The following is a 23,342-nucleotide window of genomic DNA, read 5'->3' on the forward strand; positions in this document are numbered from 1 at the left end:
CATTAAATATGTAGATAGTAGAAATTGTAAAAATATATTTCTATGTATAGTCTCAAAAAAGTATTCTTATATATTTGTTTAAAGCAATTTGAAATATATTTAGTTAAATAATAATTGAACAATGAACGTATGAGCATATACATGTATATTATATATATAAAAACACAAACCTAATACATATATGTATAATAGTATGTTGCACTTGTAATCATGAATACATATTATCAATAAAAGAATTAAAATAAATAACTTTACAAGTATTGCTTCTATACATATAATATAAATATATGAAGAAATCAAAATAAAAAACTTGTGTAGCTTTTGCTTTCTTTTTTATAAAATTCTCGCAATGTAACTTAACTTTTAGCTTAACGTGTTATATAATTAATTTCACATATTGCACTTGTAATCATGAATACATATTATCAATAAAAATTATAATAAATAACTACACAGTACTGCTACTCTACATATAATATAAATATGTGAAAAAATCAAAATAAATAGCTTGCGCAGTGCAGCTTTTCTAACTTTCTTTTTTATAAAATTCTCGCAATGTAACTTAACTTTTAGCTTAATGTGTCATATAATTAATTTCACATATTCCACTTGTAATCATGAATATATATTATCAATAAAAGAATTGTAATAACTACACAGTACTGCTACTCTACATATAATATAAATATATGAAAAAATCAAAATAAATAGCTTGCGCAGTGCAGCTTTTCTAACTTTCTTTTTTATAAAATTCTCGCAATGTAACTTAACTTTTAGTTCAATGTGATGAAATAATAAAAATTAGGTATTCTACTTATTTTTTGCATTTGCTTAAATACAAGTAATCTACGTATTATTTTTGAATAAAAAATTAAAATATTTCCGATTTGACTAAATAAATATTTTCTGAAAAAATATTTATTCATTTAGTGACGCTTAAATTTGCCAGATATATAGTTATGGATCCACGTTTTAATTTGAGCAACGGATCGATTAAATAAGCACTTATTTTTTTCTTTTATACAGGAAATTTTTTTGTTAGATGGCAGCTGTGATGGGTAATTTCTTTTTGAAATTCTTTCAATATTGTATTACGTACTTCTTCCGTCCAACGTCTTCGTTTTGTTATACCAAATGGAGATGCTACAAAATAAATTAATTATCTATGAATCAGAATAAATATTTCTATATAAAAAGCAATAATTTACCTAAATTTTATTTAAATGTATTTTTATTTAAATTACTAGTAGAATAAAATTACTTTAAAATTCTCTTCAGAGTACTGACAAACTTTCATTAATAAGAAAATATTAAAATTATAACGTCATAATTATAAGAATAAAAAGAAATAGAAATGCAAAAATAAAATAATATAAAATAATATAAAATAATATAAAAAATACAAATAATATAAATAAATATATAACTAAATTAAGCTAATGTGTGTGGAACCTTTATCATTTATCATTATTTTTTAATTAAATATTGTTATTATGTACATTAAAATTCTATCAAAAAATGCATTATAAATAAAAGCTTAATATATTAATATACTTTGACATAGTCACATGAAAATATAATACTAAATAATATTTAAAAGAAAATCCACTCTGACTTGATAAGTTTATAAAAACTGAATACAATATGTGAAAATGAGAAAATAAACTTACTACTGCCACGTTTCTTTATCTTTGGGGAATAAGTTTCGTCAGAATCATTGTCATTATTCACTATAGTATGGTTTTGATGCACGACTTTCTTTTTTACAGATTTTTGTTGTTCATCTGTTACGCTAAGAAATTTCGGTAATTTCCTTTCTGTTCGTAATAAAGAAGGCTTACGTGAACTTATCATACATGTTTCGGCATCGTTTTCCGATTCTGCACTCGAAGTATCTTTGTTTGTTTCTTGCATCTCTTCCTCTTCTGTTAATAATAACACAATATTATGATAATTATTATATATGTATATATATATGTAACCAATTCTTGAAACTAAGGGCTAATATATGCTACAACCGCGGACGTCGATGCATAAAAATTGAGTAAAGCAGAATGAACACAATAATGAAACGTATTCTCAATTTGAATCCATTTCAATGAATATATCATATTCATACTTTGATTTAATAGGTTCCAAACGTAACGTTTCATTGTTGCATTCATTATTACTACTTTTATTTCTACACAGACATCCATGATCGTGGCACACATTAGCCTTAATTTCATAAGTTTTGGTTTATACGGACTTTTGTCTGATTTTTTCTTCTAATTAAATAGATATATTAAGAATGCAGAAAAGTTTAAAAAAGGAATACAATAACTAATATATTTTATACAAAAATTAATATATAAAAAGTACTTGTGGCATATATATAATAAGATAAATAGTGTATATACCTGAATCACTATTATTAGATTGCTATTGCTCATTTTCACCTAATGCTGCTTCAAGAAATTTCGTCATACGAACTATCTCTACAGCTGCTATTGACTGTCGATAATGGCGTTTATGAATTTTCTCGTGATGTCCCATAAAGTTCGCCAATCATCCACTTCATTGTCAGATAAATTTAACGTAATGCATGTTGTAGCAATATGTTTACGTAATTCAGTACCTCTTAAAGAATGTGGTATTTGTGCATCACATTTTTTAGAAAAATATCGCATAAGGATACACGCTCTTAAATATTTGAAATGACGTTTGGTACTACTAGGTATGCCAAACACATACGGATTTTTCTCAGGAACATTTGCATCCTTTCGCTGGTTCAAAATTAGTTCAACACATTGAACTAATACCATGTCTAAAATCACAGGCACTGTACGTCCCAATTTTCCACGAATTAAGAATCTTACGTATTTATCAGCAACCTATATACAAAAGTTATATATGGATTATTATTTTGCATCATATACCATATTGTGTGTAATTTAATTATAATATTTGTAAACAAATAATATTTATACATAATATTTATAAATAAATTTATCATATTTAATACTTTGTGTAACATCATCTTTCCTCAAAACTGGGAATAAAAATTTTCTTACTGTCTCAATTGCACATTCATGAATTCTGCCCATCAAAGCACGTCCTAAAACTTGTACATTTCTGCCTTTCAATTTTCCTACACATTCTTTAAAATGATGCCTGATATTATTTTTAGTGAACCATCCTTTACACTTTGCGCAACTTATAAAATCTTGTACTGTTTGCAACTATTTTTGGCAGGCCTTCGACAAACAATTAATTCTCCCGTATTTAAGAAAGGATCCGTATTATGTATGAAATTCCCTTTTTTTCTAATAGACTCTATAATTTGTTTTCTTTCTAAATTACCTGCAATGAGAATATTAAGTAATGTATATATAATGTAAATAATGTATATATAATGTAAATATATTAATAAAAATTATAACATATTAATATATTATATTTAACAAATAATCAATATTTATAAAAAAATATACTATAAACTTAAATAATTATACAGAATTGAAAAATATGATCACCTTTTGGTAATAATACAAATTTCTTTACTTCAGGTTCCAATTTATGCACGTTTTCTAAATGACGTGCAATTTTACTCTGAAACTTTTTGCAATAGTAGCAAAAATTTTTTTTTTGATGTCCCTTAGGTTGAGAAAATGGAACATATAAATTGTCTTCTCTACAACCAAATGTATTGATAGAAGAAAGATCTATCAGTGATTCTGAAGAATTTTTATCATTAGTTGCAGATACTTTATTGCGGAAGCTTTCATGTTCCGTAATTTCTTTGTCAATTGTAATTTCCAATGCTGAAGGTAAATATTCCAAAATACTTGATGAGTTTGCAGAAGCAATATTGTCATTAATATCATCACGGGAAATCATATTATTATCACTATCATTACTTAATGTGTTTGCACAAGCAATGTTGTCATTAATATTTTCATCATCACAGGAAATCATATTATTATCACTATTATTATAATTTATAGAAGCTTTGGCGTTAGTGAGATCATTTAACATAATAGAATTATTATCATCATTAAAAAAATATATCATGACATCTTTGAGAACAATACCCGTTTCAGACACATTGAAATTATCATTATCACAGGAAAATGTAAGATTATTATTATGAGAATTATTACTGTTCATAAAATTAATATCAATATCAGTATTTACATAACAGTTATCATCATCACAAGAAAGTATCACATTATCAAAATCAGTATCATTTGCAGAATTGTTAGCAGTAATAGTACTATCTACTACATTATGATTTCTGTCATTACAGGAAAATGTAATGTTAAGTTTAGTAGCATTTACTCTATTCTGTTCATTATTAGACTTACTAGAAATTATCATAGCTTTATCACAACCAACAATTTTGTTAGAATTATTAGTGACGCAACCTTCATCATTTATTGCATTGTGATCATGTTCATTAGAACATGATATATCAATATTAGGATCATTATCATTCGCAGAATTATTGATATCACTATGTACTGTTTTGCAACCATAATTGTTCTCATAAGAAAGTATCACATTATCAAAATCAGTATCATTTGCAGAATTGTTAGCATTAATAGTACTATCTACTACATTATGATTTCTGTCATTACAGGAAAATGTAATGTTAAGTTTAGTAGCTTTTACTCTATTCTGCTCATTATTAGACTCACTAGGAATTATCATAGCATTATCACAACCAACATTTTTCTTAGAATTATTAGTTACACAATTTTCATCATTTATTGCAGTGTGATCATGTTCATTAGAAAATGTCCCGTTGTTATCAAAATCAGTACTATTCGCAGAATTATTGTCATTAATATTTTCTACAATGCTATCATTTCCATTATTATCGGCATTATTATTTGTAAAATTATCAGTATTACCAATAATTTTCGTTTTAAATCCGTTATTAGAATCAACGTGTTTTATAAGATAATTGATGTTACTTTGATCATTTGCATTGTGGCCTTGTTCATTATAAAGAAATGATACTACATTATTGTCAAAATCAATAGCATTACTTAAATTGTTAGTATTAGTATTCTTTTTAGTATAATTCATATTGATAATGCAAGCATCTTGTGGTATTTCTGTAGTTTCTACAAAAAAAGTATAATTACTGTAAAAAATAGAAATGCAATATATTGCATGTAGTTTTAGAATTATAATACTATAATACTTACTATTATTATTATTGACAATTAATTTTATGTTTTCCAGAGCAATACGTGGATTATTTGTATTTAAACTTTTAGCAATTGCAAGAATATCATTTTTATTTTCTGTAACAATAAATATAGTAATTTCAATTATTTATATATAAATAACCACAGAAATTAACGCGTTGATGCAAGAATTTAACTGAAAAGAAAATTAAAAAGCAGTGCTGAGTAAAAACTTTAGATTTTTACGACTTAAGTTAATATTAACCTGTTAAAAATCGAATAAAAAGGTTACGTGCTGTTGTGCTCAATATTAACAATATTATTGCAATGTAAACATTTTATATTATTTTAAATAAATATAGAATGGTGATACTTACTATTCTGTGCAATTGTACGTATAATACATGTTTTTTTACGATTCCTAACTGGACATTTTACGCGTCTTCTCTTGTGTTTTATATTTACATGATATTTATGATAATTACAAAAAAATAATATATATCGTGACATTTTTCACTTAATGTGATGCAATCGCGTACAAACGAAACGAAACGATTTTCATTAAATGTAAATCGAAATCTTATATATATTACGCAATTTCTTATGCAATATTGCTAATAAATATGGAAGGTGCTGGTCCCGCCAAATTATAAGTTTGTTCGCATAGCAGGCTCCCCCCCAACATACTTCTCGCTCCAATGCGATCCTATTGGATTATTTGGATATAAAGATGCTTTTATATGATAGCATCAAACGTGTCGGCGTAAAAACTCATTGCGCAAATGTTAAATAAAATAGATTTCAGCTTCTTGCTGCTAATAATAAGATGAATCATACAAAATCATACAATGAATAAGTCGAGATCAAATGAATATTAGCACATATTAGTACTGAAAATTAATATAATATTAATTATAATCATTATATTTATTATATTTATTAATATTATTAGCCACAAGAAGTTATTTTTTATCTTATGTGACATCTGCGCAAACGTAGATGCTTGACGCTTGATGCTAGCATGTAAAGGCACCTTTATGGCTCCTGCACACCAGCGCGATGACGCGACACGCGATGCGCGATATCCAATGAGCGTGCAGCTTTTTCGCACGTTATATCCGTCGCACTATAGAGTGCGACATCGCAAAAAAGTTGACCAAGTTTGAAGATTTGTAGCGCGCGACGAGCGATTTACTGCGATCCTATCTATAGATGCGATGTCGTTATAAACAAAGAGGATCTCTTTGGTTATAAATAAACGTGCAACGACATCGATCCGAGAGTGATATTGTCATTAAATTATAAAATTGCAATAAATGGTAAATATGCAATAAATGATGTTAGGTTTCGTAATCGCGCATCGCGTTTATATGAATAGGTAAAAAATCCTATTCTCGCGATTCGTCGCATATCGCGTGTCGCGTCATCACGCTGGTGTTACTGAGACTGAGAGAGAGAGAGATTGCGGTGGAACGAGTTAAACAGTATTTAGATCATGTGCCGACTGAAAATACAATGGGCACTAATCAACATTACGCGTGGCCTAGTCAAAGTGTTGTGGAATTAAAAAAGTTGTTTTGATGTACAGGTAATCTTTTCAAATTTTTTGATAAAGATAATGCACGATTGTAACATTTGGTAAAAGAAATTTTTGTAATTATATTCGCAGGAACCATTTAGTGCCATCGTTGAAAGAGATAACATTCGTTACTCGACCAGCGGAAAAAATAGACGTCGTTGGTCGCACCGGTGCTGGAAAAAGTTCGTTACTAGCTTCGTTGTTTAGACTGACAGAGATCAGTTCTGGGAGTATATTAATCGACATCGTGAATATTCAAACGTTACAACTGAACACATTAAGGTATTCATAAACTTGCAAAAAATAATCATTGTATGTTAACAGTTGTAAAGAAAAGAAAAACATTCCAGATCCCGTTTAGCAATTATACCTCAGAATCCGTTTCTTTTCTCGGGTACTAATCGAGAGAATGTGGATCCGTTGGATCAGTATACCTATATGCACATATATACAAAACCTTCGAGAAATGTAAAGTGCATTCTTTAGTTCATCGAATGGATGGTTTGGATGCAGTCTTGGATGAAGGTGGTAGTAATCTCAGCACTGGGCAGAGACAATTGTTCTGCTTAGTCAGAGCTGTGCTACACAATGCGAAGGTACTTCTTATCTGTAATATTCAAGAAAGCAATTGTTCCTGTATTAATGACTTGATATTTATTTATCTCTGTGAAATTAGTCTTTTTTTCTTACTTTCTCATTTGCTTTGCTTTTGAATAAAAAATTCTTAAGTACCTCAAATTGAAAAATTATCTTCGTAAATCCAATGTTTAATTATGGGTTCTATGTAATCCCTCATGGATTCTAACAATTATTATTAAGAAACTAGAACTAAGAGTGTAAACATTTTCTGCAATTCTTCTGAAGATAAATATTTTAAAATTAATTTAAATAATTTTTTTTAATTTGCATTTTTTTACATAATGGGAAATGTCGTTAAGTTATAATCTTTTAGGTATTCAAATTTTTAAAAATTTTTGTAATTATCATGTGATAAATATAAAACACAAGACGATACACATTAATTGTTCAGTTAATAGGAATTTTAAGAAAAACATGTATTATATGTATAATTGTACAGAATAGTATCATTATTATATATTTATTTAAAGTAATATAAAATGTTTTCATTGCAATAATATTGTACGTATTAAGTGCATACAACAGCACATAACATATTAATTTGTTTTTTGGGAGGTTAATATTAATATAAATTGTAAAAATTCTAAAGTTTTTACACAGCGCTTTTTAATTTTCTTGTCAGTTAAATTCTTGCATCAATGCGTTAATTTCTGATTACTTATATTTAAATAATTAAAATTACTTTATTTTTATAGAAAGTAAAGACGATTTTTTGGATATTGTTAACTGTTTAAATACTTTAAATAGAAATAATCCACGCATTGTTCTGAGAGACATGATCACAAAGCTTAATATATTAATATACTTTGACATAGTCAATTATAATACTAAATATAATACTAAATATAATACTAAAATATAATACTAAATATAATACTAAAATATAATACTAAATATAATACTAAATAATATTAAAGAGAAAATTTACTCTGATTTGATAAATTTATAAAAACTGAATAGAATATGTGAAAATGAAAAAATAAACTTACTACTGCGATGTTTCTTTATCTTTGGGGAATAAGTTTCGTCAGAATCATTGTCATTATTCACTATTGTATGGTTTTGATGCATGATTTTCTTTTTTACAGATTTTTGTTGTCCATCTGTTATGGTAGGAAATTTAGGTAATTTCCTTTCTGTTCGTAATAAAGAAAGCTTACGTGAACTTATCATACATGTTTCGGCATCGTTTTCCGATTCTGCACTCGAAGTATCTTTGTTTGTACCTTAATTATTATATATGTATATATATGTGTAAACCAATTCTTGAAACTAAGGGCTAATATATGCTACAACCGCGGATGTCGATGCATAAAAATTGAGTAAAGCAGAATGAACACAATAATGAAACGTATTCTCAATTTGAATCCATTTCAATGAATATATCATATTCATACTTTGATTTAATAGGTTCCAAACGTAACGTTTCATTGTTGCATTAGCCTTAATATCATAAGTTTTGGTTAATAAGAACTTTTGTCTGATTTTTTCTTCTAATTAAATAGATATATTAAAAATGCAGAAAAGTTGAAAAAAGGCATACAATAATTAATATATTTTATACAAAAATTAATATATAAAAAGAACTTGTGGCATATATAATAAGATAAATAGTGTATATACCTGAATCACTATTATTAGATTGCTGTTGCTCATTTTCATCTAATGCTGCTTCAAGAAATTTTGTCATACGAACTATCTCTATAGGTGCTATTGACTGCCGATAATGGCGTTTATGAATTTTCTCGTGATGTCCCATAATCTAATAATAGTGATTCAGGTATATACACTATTTATCTTATTATATATATGCCACAAGTTCTTTTTATATATTAATTTTTGTATAAAATATATTAATTATTGTATGCCTTTTTTCAACTTTTGTGCATTTTTAATATATCTATTTAATTAGAAGAAAAAAGTCCTTATAAACCAAAACTTATGAAATTAAGGCTAATGCAACAATGAAACGTTACGTTTGGAAATTATTAAATCAAAGTATGAATATGATATAACCATAAAGTTCGCCAAATCATCCACTTCATTGTCAGATAAATTTAACGTAATGCATGTGGTAGCAATATGTTTACGTAATTCAGTACCTCTTAAAGAATGTAGTATTTGTGCATCACATTTTTTAGAAAAATATCGCATAAGGATACACGCTCTTAAATATTTGAAATGGCGTTTGGTACTACTAGGTATGCCAAACAGATACGGATTTTTTTCAAAAACATTTGCATCTTTCGCTAGTTCAATATAAGTTCAATACATTGAACTAATTCCATGTCTAAAATCACAGGCACTGTACGTCCCAATTTCCTACGAATTAAGAATCTTACGTATTTATCAGCAACTATACAAAAGTTATATGTGGGTAATTATTTTGCATGTATATACCATATATATAATTTAATTACACGCACAAATAAAATTTATAAATAAATAATAGTAATAATAATTTTTAGCTGCTGTAATTTTGTGCCTAATGATTTATATAAATTTAAATGGGTCTTTTTCGTTATACCTTCGCGAGTATTAAAATCTTCAATAGTAACCCGTTCTATTTTTCCTGCTCTTCTATTAAAAACTTGCATTGATATAACTGTTGCAAGTTCTAGCCATGTTTCGTATTTAAATTTCTTCTGAAGTTTTGCATACAATAATTTTTTTTCGTTATTTAGATATGAGTGTAATTTTTTCATGTCTTCCATAGATGGAAAGACTTTTAGCTTACTTTTAGCTTAACTTTTCTAATAATTTTTAGCAATTGCCAGACAATCATTTTTATTTTCTGTAACAATAAATATAGTAATTTTAATTATTTGGATATAAATAATCAGAAATTAACGCGCTGATGTAAGAATTTAACTGAAAAGAAAATTAAAAAGCAGTGCTGAGTAAAAACTTCAGATTTTTACGACTCAAGTTAATATTAACCTGTTAAAAATCAAATAAAAAGGTTACGTGCTGTTGTGCTCAATATTAACAATATTATTGCTATGATAACATTTTATATTATTTTAAATAAATATAGAATGGTGATACTTACTATTCTGTGCAATTGTACGTATAATACATGTTTTTTTACGATTCCTAACTGGACATTTTACGCGTCTTCTCTTGTGTTTTATATTTACATGATATTTATGATAATTACAAAAAAATAATATATATCGTGACATTTTTCACTTAATGTGATGCAATCGCGTACAAACGAAACGAAACGATTTTCATTAAATGTAAACCGAAATCTTATATATATTACGCAATATCTTATGCAATATTGCTAATAAATATGGAAGGTGCCGGTCCCGCCAGATTATAAGTTTGTTCGCATAGCATACTTTCTCCAACTGAAAAGTAAATGAAAAAGCGGTGCTGTATAAAAAATTTGAATTTTTACGACTTATATTAATATTAACCTGTTAAAAATCAAACAAAAAATATGTATATAATGTATATATAATATAAATAATGTATATATAATAAATAATGTATATATAATGTAAATATTGTATATATAATGTAAATAATGTATATATAATGTAAATAGCGTATATATATTGTAAATATTGTAAATAATGTATTCTATTGTTCTGTTTATAGATATACCATAATCTTATTGTAATAATTTTAAAGTTTTCTGTAGCATTTTGCTTTTCTATATCATTAGCTTTTATGCATTCAGTTATTAACAAATTACCAATTTGTTTTAAATATGTCCCAATATTTGACGCAACTGATGGTGCACCATATTTTTTATTAATATCATCAAAATGAGCTACTTTATTTACTGCTTTCAGACAATCATCATATATGGAAGGATTATATATATCAGAAAACTCTGTTATGTTAGAGTTATATTCTTTCACTGCGCTAAGAAACCTTCCTTATAATCGAAGTTTAGCACGTATCATATCTTGTTGGTGTTGATGATTGTACTTGATACATAATTTGTTCGCAAATGTTATTATTAATTTATCATATTTAATACTTTGTGTAACATCATCTTCCCTCAAAACTGGGAATAAAACTTTTCTTACTGTCTCACTTGCACATTCATGAATTCTGCCCATCACAGCACGTCCTAAAACTTGTACATTTCTGCCTTTGGATTCTCCTACACATTCTTTAAAATGATGCCTGATATTATTTTTAGTGAACCATCCTTTACACTTTGCGCAACTTATAAAATCTTGTACTTTTTTGCAACTATTTTTGGCAGGCCTTCGACAAACAATTAATTCTCCCGTATTTAAGGAAGGATCCGTATTGTGTATGAAATTCCCTTTCTTTCTAATAGACTCTATAATTTGTTTTCTTTCTAAATTACCTGCAATGAGAATATTAAATAATGTATATATAATGTAAATAATGTATATATAATGTAAATAATGTATATGTAATGTAAATAATGTATATATATATAATGTAAATATATTAATAAAAATTATAACATATTATCATTATATTAAAAAAATATTTATATTTATTAATATTTATAAAAAATTTACTATAAACTTAAATAATTATACAGAATTGAAAAATATGATCACCTTTTGGTAATAATACAAGTTTCTTTACTTCAGGTTCCAATTTATGCACGTTTTCTAAATGACGTGCAATTTTACTCTGAAACTTTTTGCAATAGTAGCAAAAATTTTTTTTTATGTCCCTTAGGTTGAGAAAATGAAACATATAAATTGTCTTCTCTACAACCAAATGTATTGATAGAAGAAAGATCTATCAGTGATTCTGAAGAATTTTTATCATTAGTTGCAGAAACATTATTGCGGAAGCTTTCATGTTCCGTAATTTCTTTTTCAATTGTAATTTCCGATGCTGAAGGTAGATATTCCGAAGTACTTGATGTGTTTGCAGAAGCAATATTGTCATTAATATCATCACGGGAAATCATATTATTATCACTATCATTACTTAATGTGTTTGCACAAGCAATGTTGTCATTAATATTTTTATCATCACAGGAAATTATATTATTATCACTATCATTACTTGATGTATTTGCACAAGCAATGTTATTAATATTTTTATCATCACAGGAAATCATATTATTATCACTATCATTATAATTTATAGAAGTTTTGGCGTTAGTGAGATCATTTAAGATATTAGAATTATTATCATCGTTAAAAGGAAGTATCATGACATCTTTGAGAAGAATACCCGTTTCAGACACATTGAAATTGTCATTATCACAGGAAAATGTCAGATTATTATTATGAGAGAATTATTACTGTTCATAAAATTAATATCAATATCAGTATTTACATGACAGTTATTATCATCATCACAAGAAAGTATCACATTATTATCAAACTCATAGTTATTCTTAGAATTATTAGCATTAATGTTATTATTATTGCACAAAAGTGATATATCAATATTGGGATCATTATCATTCGTAGAATTGTCCCCAAAACTGCCATTGTATGATAATGTAGCAGTTTTGAAGTCTTTTGATAAATCATAGTTAATGTCCTAAAAGAATAATACTAAGACAATTAAATGATCGAAATTAATGTTTGGCAATCTTACAACTTTCATTTTCACTAACTTTATAATCTCTAGCCAAATAGACTCAAGTTCCGCAATAAGCTCAAGTTACGCAATTGGCTATTATAGAGATATGTAACAAATATATAACAACTACATGAAGAAAAATTCCTTAAGAAATAAAATACTACAGAAATGTATATTTACTTATGATATGTATAATATATTGCATACATATAATACAATATGCTGCATTTAGGTTTGACATGGTAAAGCACTGTTTTTCCTGACATATTTACTGCAGTAGCAGTACAAATGGTTTCTCAATATTCTAGCATCAATAATATGAAACCGTTAATATTTCGTATATAATCGGTTGACACATGTGAGTGTGTATATATTTCTTATTTAATATATTCTCAAATAAATCAGTTGCAATATTAAAGACCGTTATTTTTTTCTGTAATAAAATATACATAAAACATACATAATACATAATATAATGTTACATAGGGTGACTCATTTTAATTTGTAAATTAAATAGCTCGGAAATGACTTTGAGTTAAAAAATTAAACACATGGGTGAATACAGCTATATGTGTTCAATTTTTTAATTCAAAATGATTTGCAAGATATATTGATTTATAAATTAAAATAGGTTACTTTGTATAAAGTGTAATAATATTCTTTTTCACGTAGGATAACAAATATATATAAAGTTAAATTCTTTATGCTATATATATAAAAGATGCACATTTCTTATTTGAGCAAATTGTTCAATTTTTATTTTTGATTGTTATCGGTGGATGAGTGTCTCTGGGAGCAACCTTAATTATAAAGTTTCAAAATAAGATAAAAAGAAAGAGAGAGAGAGAGAGAGAGAGAGAGAGAAAATATAATTATGATATTTAAGATAAAATCGTAGTTAAGATAAAGATTTCTGATAGAAGAGATATTAGATGAAAACGATACATCTAATGCAATTTACTTCTCTGCGCTTGTGTTATTTATAAAATGTGTATTCACAAGATATATTACTAGTTGTCAAGTATAATATATGTAATCCCTTTATATATAAAAAAATTATATAAATTAATTAAAATCACTATATTTTACTTACAAACTATCTGTCATTGCTATATAGAATTAATCTTAATATCTTTTTTAATTCAAAAGACAGGAATAAGTAAACATTTGAGACATTTTGAGATACAAAAATATTGTGGAGCTCTTAAGGAAATGGGAGGGCCCTCTTTTTGTAATATTCCAAGAAATTAATCTTGAAAAATTACGAAAATTTCAATGCAACAGACTCAGTTTTATATATATTATTAGATCAATGGAAAATAATAATGTTACAGAAGTTGCAATTGTATAAAATATTGTTTTAAAAGTTAATCAGAAAAAGCATATAATTGTCTGTTTTAGGACAATTATTTAAATAATTAGTATCAAAATTAATTTTACTGATTTATTTTTTTTTTACAATTTGATGAATATAAATGTTATGTAAAAAGTAGAAGGATAAAACATTAAATATGTAGATAATAGGAATTGTAAAAATATATTTCTATGTATAGTCACAAAAAAGTATTCTTTTATATTTGTTTAAAGCAATTTGAAATATATTTAGTAAAATAATAATTGAACAATGAACATATGAGCATATACATGTATATTATATATATAAAAACACAAACTTAATACATATATGTATAATAGTATGTTGCACTTGTAATCATGAATACATATTATCAATAAAAGAATTAAAATAAATAACTTTACAAGTATTGCTTCTATACATATAATATAAATATATGAAGAAATCAAAATAAAAAACTTGTGTAGCTTTTGCTTTCTTTTTTATAAAATTCTCGCAATGTAACTTAACTTTTAGCTTAATGTGTTATATAATTAATTTCACAAATTGCACTTGTAATCATGAATACATATTATCAATAAAAATTGTAATAAATAACTACACAGTACTGCTACTCTACATATAATATAAATATGTGAAAAAATCAAAATAAATAGCTTGCGCAGTGCAGCTTTTCTAACTTTCTTTTTTATAAAATTCTCGCAATGTAACTTAACTTTTAGCTTAATGTGTCATATAATTAATTTCACATATTGCACTTGTAATTATGAATATATATTATCAATAAAAGAATTGTAATAACTACACAGTACTGCTACTGTACATACAATATAAATATATGAAGAAATCAAAATAAATGACTTTGCGCAGTGCAACTTCTCTAACTTTCTTTTTTATAAAATTCTCGCAATGTAACTTAACTTTTAGCTTAATGTGTCATATAATTAATTTCACATATTCCACTTGTAATCATGAATATATATTATCAATAAAAGAATTGTAATAACTACACAGTACTGCTACTCTACATATAATATAAATATATGAAAAAATCAAAATAAATAGCTTGCGCAGTGCAGCTTTTCTAACTTTCTTTTTTATAAAATTCTCGCAATGTAACTTAACTTTTAGCTTAATGTGTCATATAATTAATTTCACATATTGCACTTGTAATTATGAATATATATTATCAATAAAAGAATTGTAATAACTACACAGTACTGCTACTCTACATACAATATAAATATATGAAGAAATCAAAATAAATGACTTTGCGCAGTGCAACTTCTCTAACTTTCTTTTTTATAAAATTCTCGCAATGTAACTTAACTTTTAGCTTAATGTGTCATATAATTAATTTCACATATTGCACTTGTAATCATGAATATATATTATCAATAAAAGAATTGTAATATCTACACAGTACTGCTACTCTACATATAATATAAATATATAAAGAAATCAAAATAAATGACTTTGCGCAGTGCAACTTCTCTAACTTCTTTTTTTATAAAATTCTCACAACGTAACTTAACTTTTAGCTTAATGTGTCATATAATTAATTTCACATATTGCACTTGTAATCATGAATATATATTATCAATAAAAGAATTGTAATAACTACACAGTACTGCTACTCTACATATAATATAAATATATGAAGAAATCAAAATAAATGACTTTGCGCAGTGCAACTTCTCTAACTTTCTTTTTTATAAAATTCTCGCAATGTAACTTAACTTTTAGCTTAATGCGTCATATAATTAATTTCACATATTGCACTTGTAATCATGAATATATATTATCAATAAAAGAATTGTAATAACTACACAGTACTGCTACTCTACATATAATATATATATATGAAGAAATCAAAATAAATGACTTTGCGCAGTGCAACTTCTCTAACTTCTTTTTTTATAAAATTCTCACAACGTAACTTAACTTTTAGCTTAATGTGTCATATAATTAATCTCACATATTGCACTTGTAATCATGAATATATATTATCAATAAAAGAATTGTAATAACTACACAGTACTGCTACTCTACATATAATATAAATATATGAAGAAATCAAAATAAATGACTTTGCGCAGTGCAACTTCTCTAACTTTCTTTTTTATAAAATTCTCGCAATGTAACTTAACTTTTAGCTTAATGCGTCATATAATTAATTTCACATATTGCATTTGTAATCATGAATATATATTATCAATAAAAGAATTGTAATAACTACACAGTACTGCTACTCTACATATAATATATATATATGAAGAAATCAAAATAAATGACTTTGCGCAGTGCAACTTCTCTAACTTCTTTTTTTATAAAATTCTCACAACGTAACCTAACTTCAAGTTTTATGTGTTGAAATAATAAAAATTAGGTATTCTACTTATTTTTTGCAATTTCTTAAATACAAGTAATCTACGTATTATTTTTGAATAAAAAATTAAAATATTTCCGATTTGACTAAATAAATATTTTCTGAAAAAATATTTATTCATTTAATGACGCTTAATTTTGCCAGATATATAGTTATGGATCCACGTTTTAATTTGAGCAACGGATCGATTAAATAAGCACTTATTTTTTTCTTTTACACAGTAAATTTTTTTGTTAGATGGCAGCTGTGAAGTGGTAATTTCTTTTTGAAATTCTTTCAATATTGTATTACGTTCTTCTTCCGTCCAACGTCTTCGTTTTGTTATACCAAATGGAGATGCTACAAAATAAATTAATTATCTATGAATCAGAATAAATATTTCTATATAAAAAGCAATAATTTACTTAAATTTTATTTAAATGTATTTTTATTTATATTACTAATAGAATAAAATTACTTTAAAATTTTTCTCAGAGTACTGACAAACTTTCATTAATAAAAAAATATTAAAATTATAACGTCATTAGTATAAGAATAAAAAGAAATAGGAATACAAAAATAAAATAATATAAAATAATATAAAATAATATATAAAATACAAATAATATAAATAAATATATAATTAAATTAAGCTAATGTGTGTGGAACCTTTATCATTTATCATTATTATTTTTTAATTAAATATTGTTATTATGTACATTAAAATTCTATCAAAAAATGCATTTTAAATAAAAGCTTAATATACTAATATACTTTGACATAGTCACATGAAAATATAATACTAAATAATATTTAAAAGAAAATCCACTCTGACTTGATAAATTTATAAAAACTGAATACAATATGTAAAAATGAGAAAATAAACTTACTACTTGCGACGTTTCTTTATCTTTGGGGAATAAGTTTCGTCAGAATCATTGTCATTATTTACTATTGTATGGTTTTGATGCACGATTTTCTTTTTTACAGATTTTTGTTGTCCATCTGTTACGCTAAGAAATTTCGGTAATTTCCTTTCTGTTCGTAATAAAGAAGGCTTACGTGAACTTATCATACATGTTTCGGCATCGTTTTCCGATTCTGCACTCGAAGTATCTTTGTTTGTTTCTTGCATCTCTTCCTCTTCTGTTAATAATAATACAATATTATGATAATTATTATATATGTATATATATGTGTAAACCAATTCTTGAAACTAAGGGCTAATATATGCTACAACCGCGGACGTCGATGCATAAAAATTGAGTAAAGGAGAATGAACACAATAATGAAACGTATTCTCAATTTGAATCCATTTCAATGAATATATCATATTCATACTTTGATTTAATAGGTTCCAAACGTAACGTTTCATTGTTGCATTCATTATTACTACTTTTATTTCTACACAGACATCCATGATCGTGGCACACATTAGCCTTAATTTCATAAGTTTTGGTTTATACGGACTTTTGTCTGATTTTTTCTTCTAATTAAATAGATATATTAAGAATGCAGAAAAGTTTAAAAAAGGAATACAATAATTAATATATTTTATACAAAAATTAATATATAAAAAGTACTTGTGGCATATATATAATAAGATAAATAGTGTATATACCTGAATCACTATTATTAGATTGCTGTTGCTCATTTTCACCTAATGCTGCTTCAAGAAATTTCGTCATACGAACTATCTCTACAGCTGCTATTGACTGTCGATAATGGCGTTTATGAATTTTCTCGTGATGTCCCATAAAGTTCGCCAAATCATCCACTTCATTGTCAGATAAATTTAACGTAATGCATGTTGTAGCAATATGTTTACGTAATTCAGTACCTCTTAAAGAATGTGGTATTTGTGCATCACATTTTTTAGAAAAATATCGCATAAGGATACACGCTCTTAAATATTTGAAATGGCGTTTGGTACTACTAGGTATGCCAAACACATACGGATTTTTTTCAGGAACATTTGCATCCTTTCGCTGGTTCAAAATTAGTTCAACACATTGTACTAATTCCATGTCTAAAATCACAGGCACTGTACGTCCCAATTTTCCACGAATTAAGAATCTTACGTATTTATCAGCAACCTATATACAAAAGTTATATGTAGATTATTATTTTGCATCATATACCATATTGTGCGTAATTTAATTATAATACTTGTAAATAAATAATATTTATACATAATATTTATAAATAAATAATAGTAATAATAATTTTTACCTGCTGTAATTTTGTGCCTAATGATTTGTATAAATCTAAATGAGTTTCTTTCGTTATACCTTCGCGAGTAATAAAATCGTCAATAGTAACCCGTTCTATTTCTCCTGCTCTTCTTCTATTAAAAACTTGCATTGATGTAAGTGTAACTTTTGCAAGTTCTAGCCATGTTTCGTATTTAAATTTCTTCTGAAGTTTTGCATACAATGATTTTCTTTCGTTATTTAGATATGAGTGTAATTTTTTTATATCTTCCATAGATGGAAGCATAACTTTTTTCTGTCTTTTATTTTGTGTCATATTTTCTTCTACTGTTTTGTTTATAGATATACCATAATCTTCTTGTAATAATTTTAAAAAGTTTTCTGTAGCATTTTGCTTTTCTATATCATTAGCTTTTATGCATTCAGTTATTAACAAATTACCAATTTGTTTTAAATATGTCCCAATATTTGACGCAACTGATGGTGCACCATATTTTTTATTAATATCATCAAAATGAGCTACTTTATTTACTGCTTTCAGACAATCATCATATATGGAAGGATTATATATATCAGAAAACTCTGTTATGTTAGAGTTATATTCTTTCACTGCGATAAGAAACCTTCCTAATAATCGAAGTTTAGCACGTATCATATCTTGTTGGTGTTGATGATTGTACTTGATACATAATTTGTTCGCAAATGTTATTATTAATTTATCATATTTAATACTTTGTGTAACATCATCTTCCCTCAAAACTGGGAATAAAACTTTTCTTACTGTCTCACTTGCACATTCATGAATTCTGCCCATCACAGCACGTCCTAAAACTTGAACATTTCTGCCTTTGGATTCTCCTACACATTCTTTAAAATGATGCCTGATATTATTTTTAGTGAACCATCCTTTACACTTTGCACAACTTATAAAATCTTGTACTGTTTTGCAACTATTTTTGGCAGGCCTTCGACAAACAATTAATTCTCCCGTATTTAAGGAAGGATCCGTATTGTGTATGAAATTCCCTTTCTTTCTAATAGACTCTATAATTTGTTTTCTTTCTAAATTACCTGCAATGAGAATATTAAATAATGTATATATAATGTAAATAATGTATAAATAATGTAAATAATGTATATGTAATGTAAATAATGTATATATAATGTAAATATATTAATAAAAATTATAACATATTAATATTATATTAAAAAAATATTTATATTTATTAATATTTATAAAAAAATATACTATAAACTTAAATAATTATACAGAATTGAAAAATATGATCACCTTTTGGTAATAATACAAATTTCTTTACTTCAGGTTCCAATTTATGCACGTTTTCTAAATGACGTGCAATTTTACTCTGAAACTTTTTGCAATAGTAGCAAAAATTTTTTTTTTGATGTCCCTTAGGTTGAGAAAATGGAACATATAAATTGTCTTCTCTACAACCAAATGTATTGATAGAAGAAAGATCTATCAGTGATTCTGAAGAATTTTTATCATTAGTTGCAGAAACATTATTGCGGAAGCTTTCATGTTCCGTAATTTCTTTTTCAATTGTAATTTCCGATGCTGAAGGTAGATATTCCGAAGTACTTGATGTGTTTGCAGAAGCAATATTGTCATTAATATCATCACGGGAAATCATATTATTATAACTATCATTACTTAATGTGTTTGCACAAGCAATGTTGTCGTTAATATTTTCATCATCACAGGAAATCATATTGTTATCACTATTATTATAATTTATAGAAGCTTTGGCGTTAGTGAGATCATTTAAGATACTAGAATTATAATCATCGTTAAAAGGAAATATCATGACATCTTTGAGAACAATACCCGTTTCAGACACATTGAAATTGTCATTATCACTGGAAAATGTCAGATTATTATTATGATAATTATTACTGTTCATAAAATTAATATCAATATCAGTATTTACATGACAGTTATTGTCATCATCACAAGAAAATATCACATTATTATCAAACTCACAGTTATTCTTAGAATTAATTAGCATTAATGTTATTATTATTGCACAAAAGTGATATATCAATATTAGAATCATTATCATTCGTAGAATTATTGATACTGATATTACTATCTACCGTTTTACAACCATTACTATTATCACAAAAAGATATCACATTATTAAAATCAATATCATTTGCAGAATTGTTAGCATTAATAGTACTATCTACTACATTATGATTTCTATCATTACAGGAAAATGTAATGTTAAGTTTAGTAGCCTTTACTCTATTCTGCTCATTATTAGACTCATTAGAAATTATCATAGCATTATCACAACCAACAATTTTGTTAGAATTATTAGTGACGCAACCTTCATCATTTATTGCATTGTGATCATGTTCATTAGAACATGATGTATCAATATTAGGATCATTATCATTTGTAGAATTATTGATATCACTATGTACTGTTTTGCAACCATTATTGTTCTCATAAGAAAGTATCACATTATCAAAATCAGTATCATTTGCTGAACTGTTAGCATTAATAGTGCTATCTACTACATTTTGATTTCTGTCATTACAGGAAAATGTAATGTTAAGTTTAGTAGCCTTTACTCTATTCTGCTCATTATTAGACTCACTAGAAATTATCATAGCATTATCACAACCAACAATTTTGTTAGAATTATTAGTGATGCAACCTTCATCATTTATTGCATTATGATCATGTTCATTAGAACATGATGTATCAATATTAGGATCATTACACAATTTTCATCATTTATTGCAGTGTGATCATGTTCATTAGAAAATGTCCCGTTGTTATCAAAATCAGTACTATTCGCAGAATTATTGTCATTAATATTATCTACAATGCTATCATTTCCATTATTATCGGCATAATTATTTGTAAAATAATCAGTATTACCAATAATTTTCGTTTTAAATCCGTTATTAGAATCAACGTGTTTTATAAGATAATTGATGTTACTTTGATCATTTGCATTGTGGCCTTGTCCATTATAAAGAAATGATACTACATTATTGTCAAAATCAATAGCATTATATAAATTGTTAGTATTAGTATTCTTTTTAGTATAATTCATATTGATAATGCAAGCATCTTGTGGTATTTCTGTAGTTTCTACAAAAAAAGTATAATTACTGTAAAAAATAGAAATGCAATATATTGCATGTAGTTTTAGAATTATAATACTGTAATACTTACTATTATTATTATTGACAATTAATTTTATGTTTTTCAGAGCAATACGTGGATTATTTGTATTTAAACTTTTAGCAATTGCAAGAAGATCATTTTTATTTTCTGTAACAATAAATATAGTAATTTCAATTATTTATATATAAATAACCAGAAATTAACGCGTTGATGCAAGAATTTAACTGAAAAGAAAATTAAAAAGCAGTGCTAAGTAAAAACTTTAGATTTTTACGACTTAAGTTAATATTAACCTGTTAAAAATCGAATAAAAAGGTTACGTGCTGTTGTGCTCAATATTAACAATATTATTGCAATGAAAACATTTTATATTATTTTAAATAAATATAGAATGGTGATACTTACTATTCTGTGCAATTGTACGTATAATACATGTTTTTTTACGATTCCTAACTGGACATTTTACGCGTCTTCTCTTGTGTTTTATATTTACATGATATTTATGATAATTACAAAAAAATAATATATATCGTGACATTTTTCACTTAATGTGATGCAATCGCGTACAAACGAAACGAAACGATTTTCATTAAATGTAAACCGAAATCTTATATATATTACGCAATTTCTTATGCAATATTGCTAATAAATATGGAAGGTGCCGGTCCCGCCAAATTATAAGTTTGTTCGCATAGCAGGCTTCCCCCCAACATACTTCTCGCTCCAATGCGATCCTATTGGATTATTTGGATATAAAGATGCTTTTATATGATAGCATCAAACGTGTCGGCGCAAAAACTCATTGCGCAAATGTTAAATAAAATAGATTTCAGCTTCTTGCTGCTAATAATAAGATGAATCATACGAAGATCATACAATGAATAAGTCGAGATCAAATGAATATTAGCACATATTAGTACTGAAAATTAATATAATATTAATTATAATCATTATATTTATTATATTTATTAATATTATTAGCCACAAGAAGCTATTTTCTTATCTTATGTGACATCTGCGCAAACGTAGATGCTTGACGCTTGATGCTAGCATGTAAAGGCACCTTTATGGCTCCTGCACACCAGCGCGATGACGCGACACGCGATGCGCGATATCCAATGAGCGTACAGCTTTTTCGCACGTTATATCCGTCGCACTATAGAGTGCGACATCGCAAAAAAGTTGACCAAGTTTGAAGATTTGTAGCGCGCGACGAGCGATTTACTGCGATCCTATCTATAGATGCGATGTCGTTATAAACAAAGAGGATCTCTTTGGTCATAAATAAACGTGCAACGA

General features: G+C 26.3%; 3 protein-coding genes, 2 long non-coding RNA genes and 2 pseudogenes across 8 annotated transcripts; 1 reads left to right on the forward strand and 6 right to left on the reverse strand.

Annotated features, from left to right (window-relative positions):
• Positions 1-201: 201 nt before the first annotated feature.
• LOC146725139 (uncharacterized) lies at positions 202-2,541 on the reverse strand. Its single transcript, XR_014925023.1, has 3 exons — positions 2,400-2,541; positions 1,671-1,925; positions 202-1,143 (listed from the first exon to the last, which is right to left on the reverse strand). It is a non-coding gene; the product is annotated as an uncharacterized LOC146725139 (long non-coding RNA).
• A 68-nt stretch (positions 2,542-2,609) lies between these two features.
• On the reverse strand, positions 2,610-5,743 carry LOC146725140 (uncharacterized). The gene is made up of 5 exons (XM_085484122.1): positions 5,555-5,743; positions 5,196-5,294; positions 3,516-5,111; positions 3,054-3,342; positions 2,610-2,873 (listed from the first exon to the last, which is right to left on the reverse strand). Exons 1-4 carry the CDS (start codon positions 5,685-5,687, stop codon positions 3,197-3,199), a joined length of 1,974 nt encoding a protein of 657 aa, XP_085340248.1. The 5' UTR covers positions 5,688-5,743; the 3' UTR covers positions 2,610-2,873; positions 3,054-3,196.
• Positions 5,744-6,249: 506 nt separating this feature from the next.
• Positions 6,250-20,890, forward strand: LOC114946125 (ABC transporter C family member 9-like). 4 transcript variants are annotated; one of them, XR_014925022.1, is made up of 4 exons: positions 6,250-6,765; positions 6,847-7,038; positions 7,107-7,352; positions 20,295-20,890. XR_014925022.1 is itself a non-coding variant. In XM_029322560.2 (3 exons), the coding sequence occupies exons 1-3, from the start codon at positions 6,758-6,760 to the stop codon at positions 7,240-7,242; spliced, it is 336 nt and encodes a 111-aa protein (XP_029178393.2). In that variant the 5' UTR covers positions 6,250-6,757; the 3' UTR covers positions 7,243-7,395. The 4 variants fall into 4 exon arrangements, 1 of the variants encoding a protein (XP_029178393.2); XR_014925021.1 differs by lacking the exon at positions 20,295-20,890 and adding an exon at positions 11,202-11,684; XR_014925019.1 differs by lacking the exon at positions 20,295-20,890 and adding an exon at positions 8,484-8,983.
• Positions 9,632-11,786, reverse strand: LOC146725141 (uncharacterized; annotated as a pseudogene).
• On the reverse strand, positions 11,898-12,749 carry LOC146725142 (uncharacterized; annotated as a pseudogene).
• LOC146725143 (uncharacterized) lies at positions 15,469-21,574 on the reverse strand. The gene is made up of 5 exons (XM_085484121.1): positions 20,169-21,574; positions 18,897-19,948; positions 18,286-18,760; positions 17,727-17,810; positions 15,469-17,024 (listed from the first exon to the last, which is right to left on the reverse strand). Exons 1-5 carry the CDS (start codon positions 20,959-20,961, stop codon positions 16,807-16,809), a joined length of 2,622 nt encoding a protein of 873 aa, XP_085340247.1. The 5' UTR covers positions 20,962-21,574; the 3' UTR covers positions 15,469-16,806.
• A 215-nt stretch (positions 21,575-21,789) lies between these two features.
• LOC146725144 (uncharacterized) lies at positions 21,790-22,717 on the reverse strand. Its single transcript, XR_014925024.1, has 3 exons — positions 22,449-22,717; positions 22,092-22,190; positions 21,790-22,007 (listed from the first exon to the last, which is right to left on the reverse strand). It is a non-coding gene; the product is annotated as an uncharacterized LOC146725144 (long non-coding RNA).
• Between the last annotated feature and the right edge of the window lie 625 nt (positions 22,718-23,342).

This window comes from Nylanderia fulva, unplaced genomic scaffold (assembly GCF_048542155.1).
Source record: "Nylanderia fulva isolate GAGA-0341 unplaced genomic scaffold, ASM4854215v1 Scaffold102, whole genome shotgun sequence".
Taxonomy (NCBI): domain Eukaryota; kingdom Metazoa; phylum Arthropoda; class Insecta; order Hymenoptera; family Formicidae; genus Nylanderia; species Nylanderia fulva.

Excerpts from the sequence above, each read along its gene's own strand:
- LOC146725140 (XM_085484122.1), bottom strand. The coding sequence starts at position 5,687 with ATGTCACGATATATATTATTTTTTTGTAATTATCATAAATATCATGTA. Across the intron at positions 5,295-5,554 it reads ACGTACAATTGCACAGAATA|AAAATAAAAATGATATTCTT; the intron begins GTAAGTATCACC and ends TTATTGTTACAG. Across the intron at positions 5,112-5,195 it reads AATTGTCAATAATAATAATA|AAACTACAGAAATACCACAA; the intron begins GTAAGTATTATA and ends CTTTTTTTGTAG.
- LOC146725143 (XM_085484121.1), bottom strand. The coding sequence starts at position 20,961 with ATGATAATGATTCTAATATTGATATATCACTTTTGTGCAATAATAATA. Across the intron at positions 18,761-18,896 it reads TAGGCACAAAATTACAGCAG|GTTGCTGATAAATACGTAAG; the intron begins GTAAAAATTATT and ends TTTTGTATATAG. Across the intron at positions 17,025-17,726 it reads AACATGTATGATAAGTTCAC|CATCTCCATTTGGTATAACA; the intron begins GTAAGCCTTCTT and ends TTTATTTTGTAG.
- LOC114946125 (XM_029322560.2), top strand. Across the intron at positions 7,039-7,106 it reads TTACAACTGAACACATTAAG|ATCCCGTTTAGCAATTATAC; the intron begins GTATTCATAAAC and ends AAAACATTCCAG.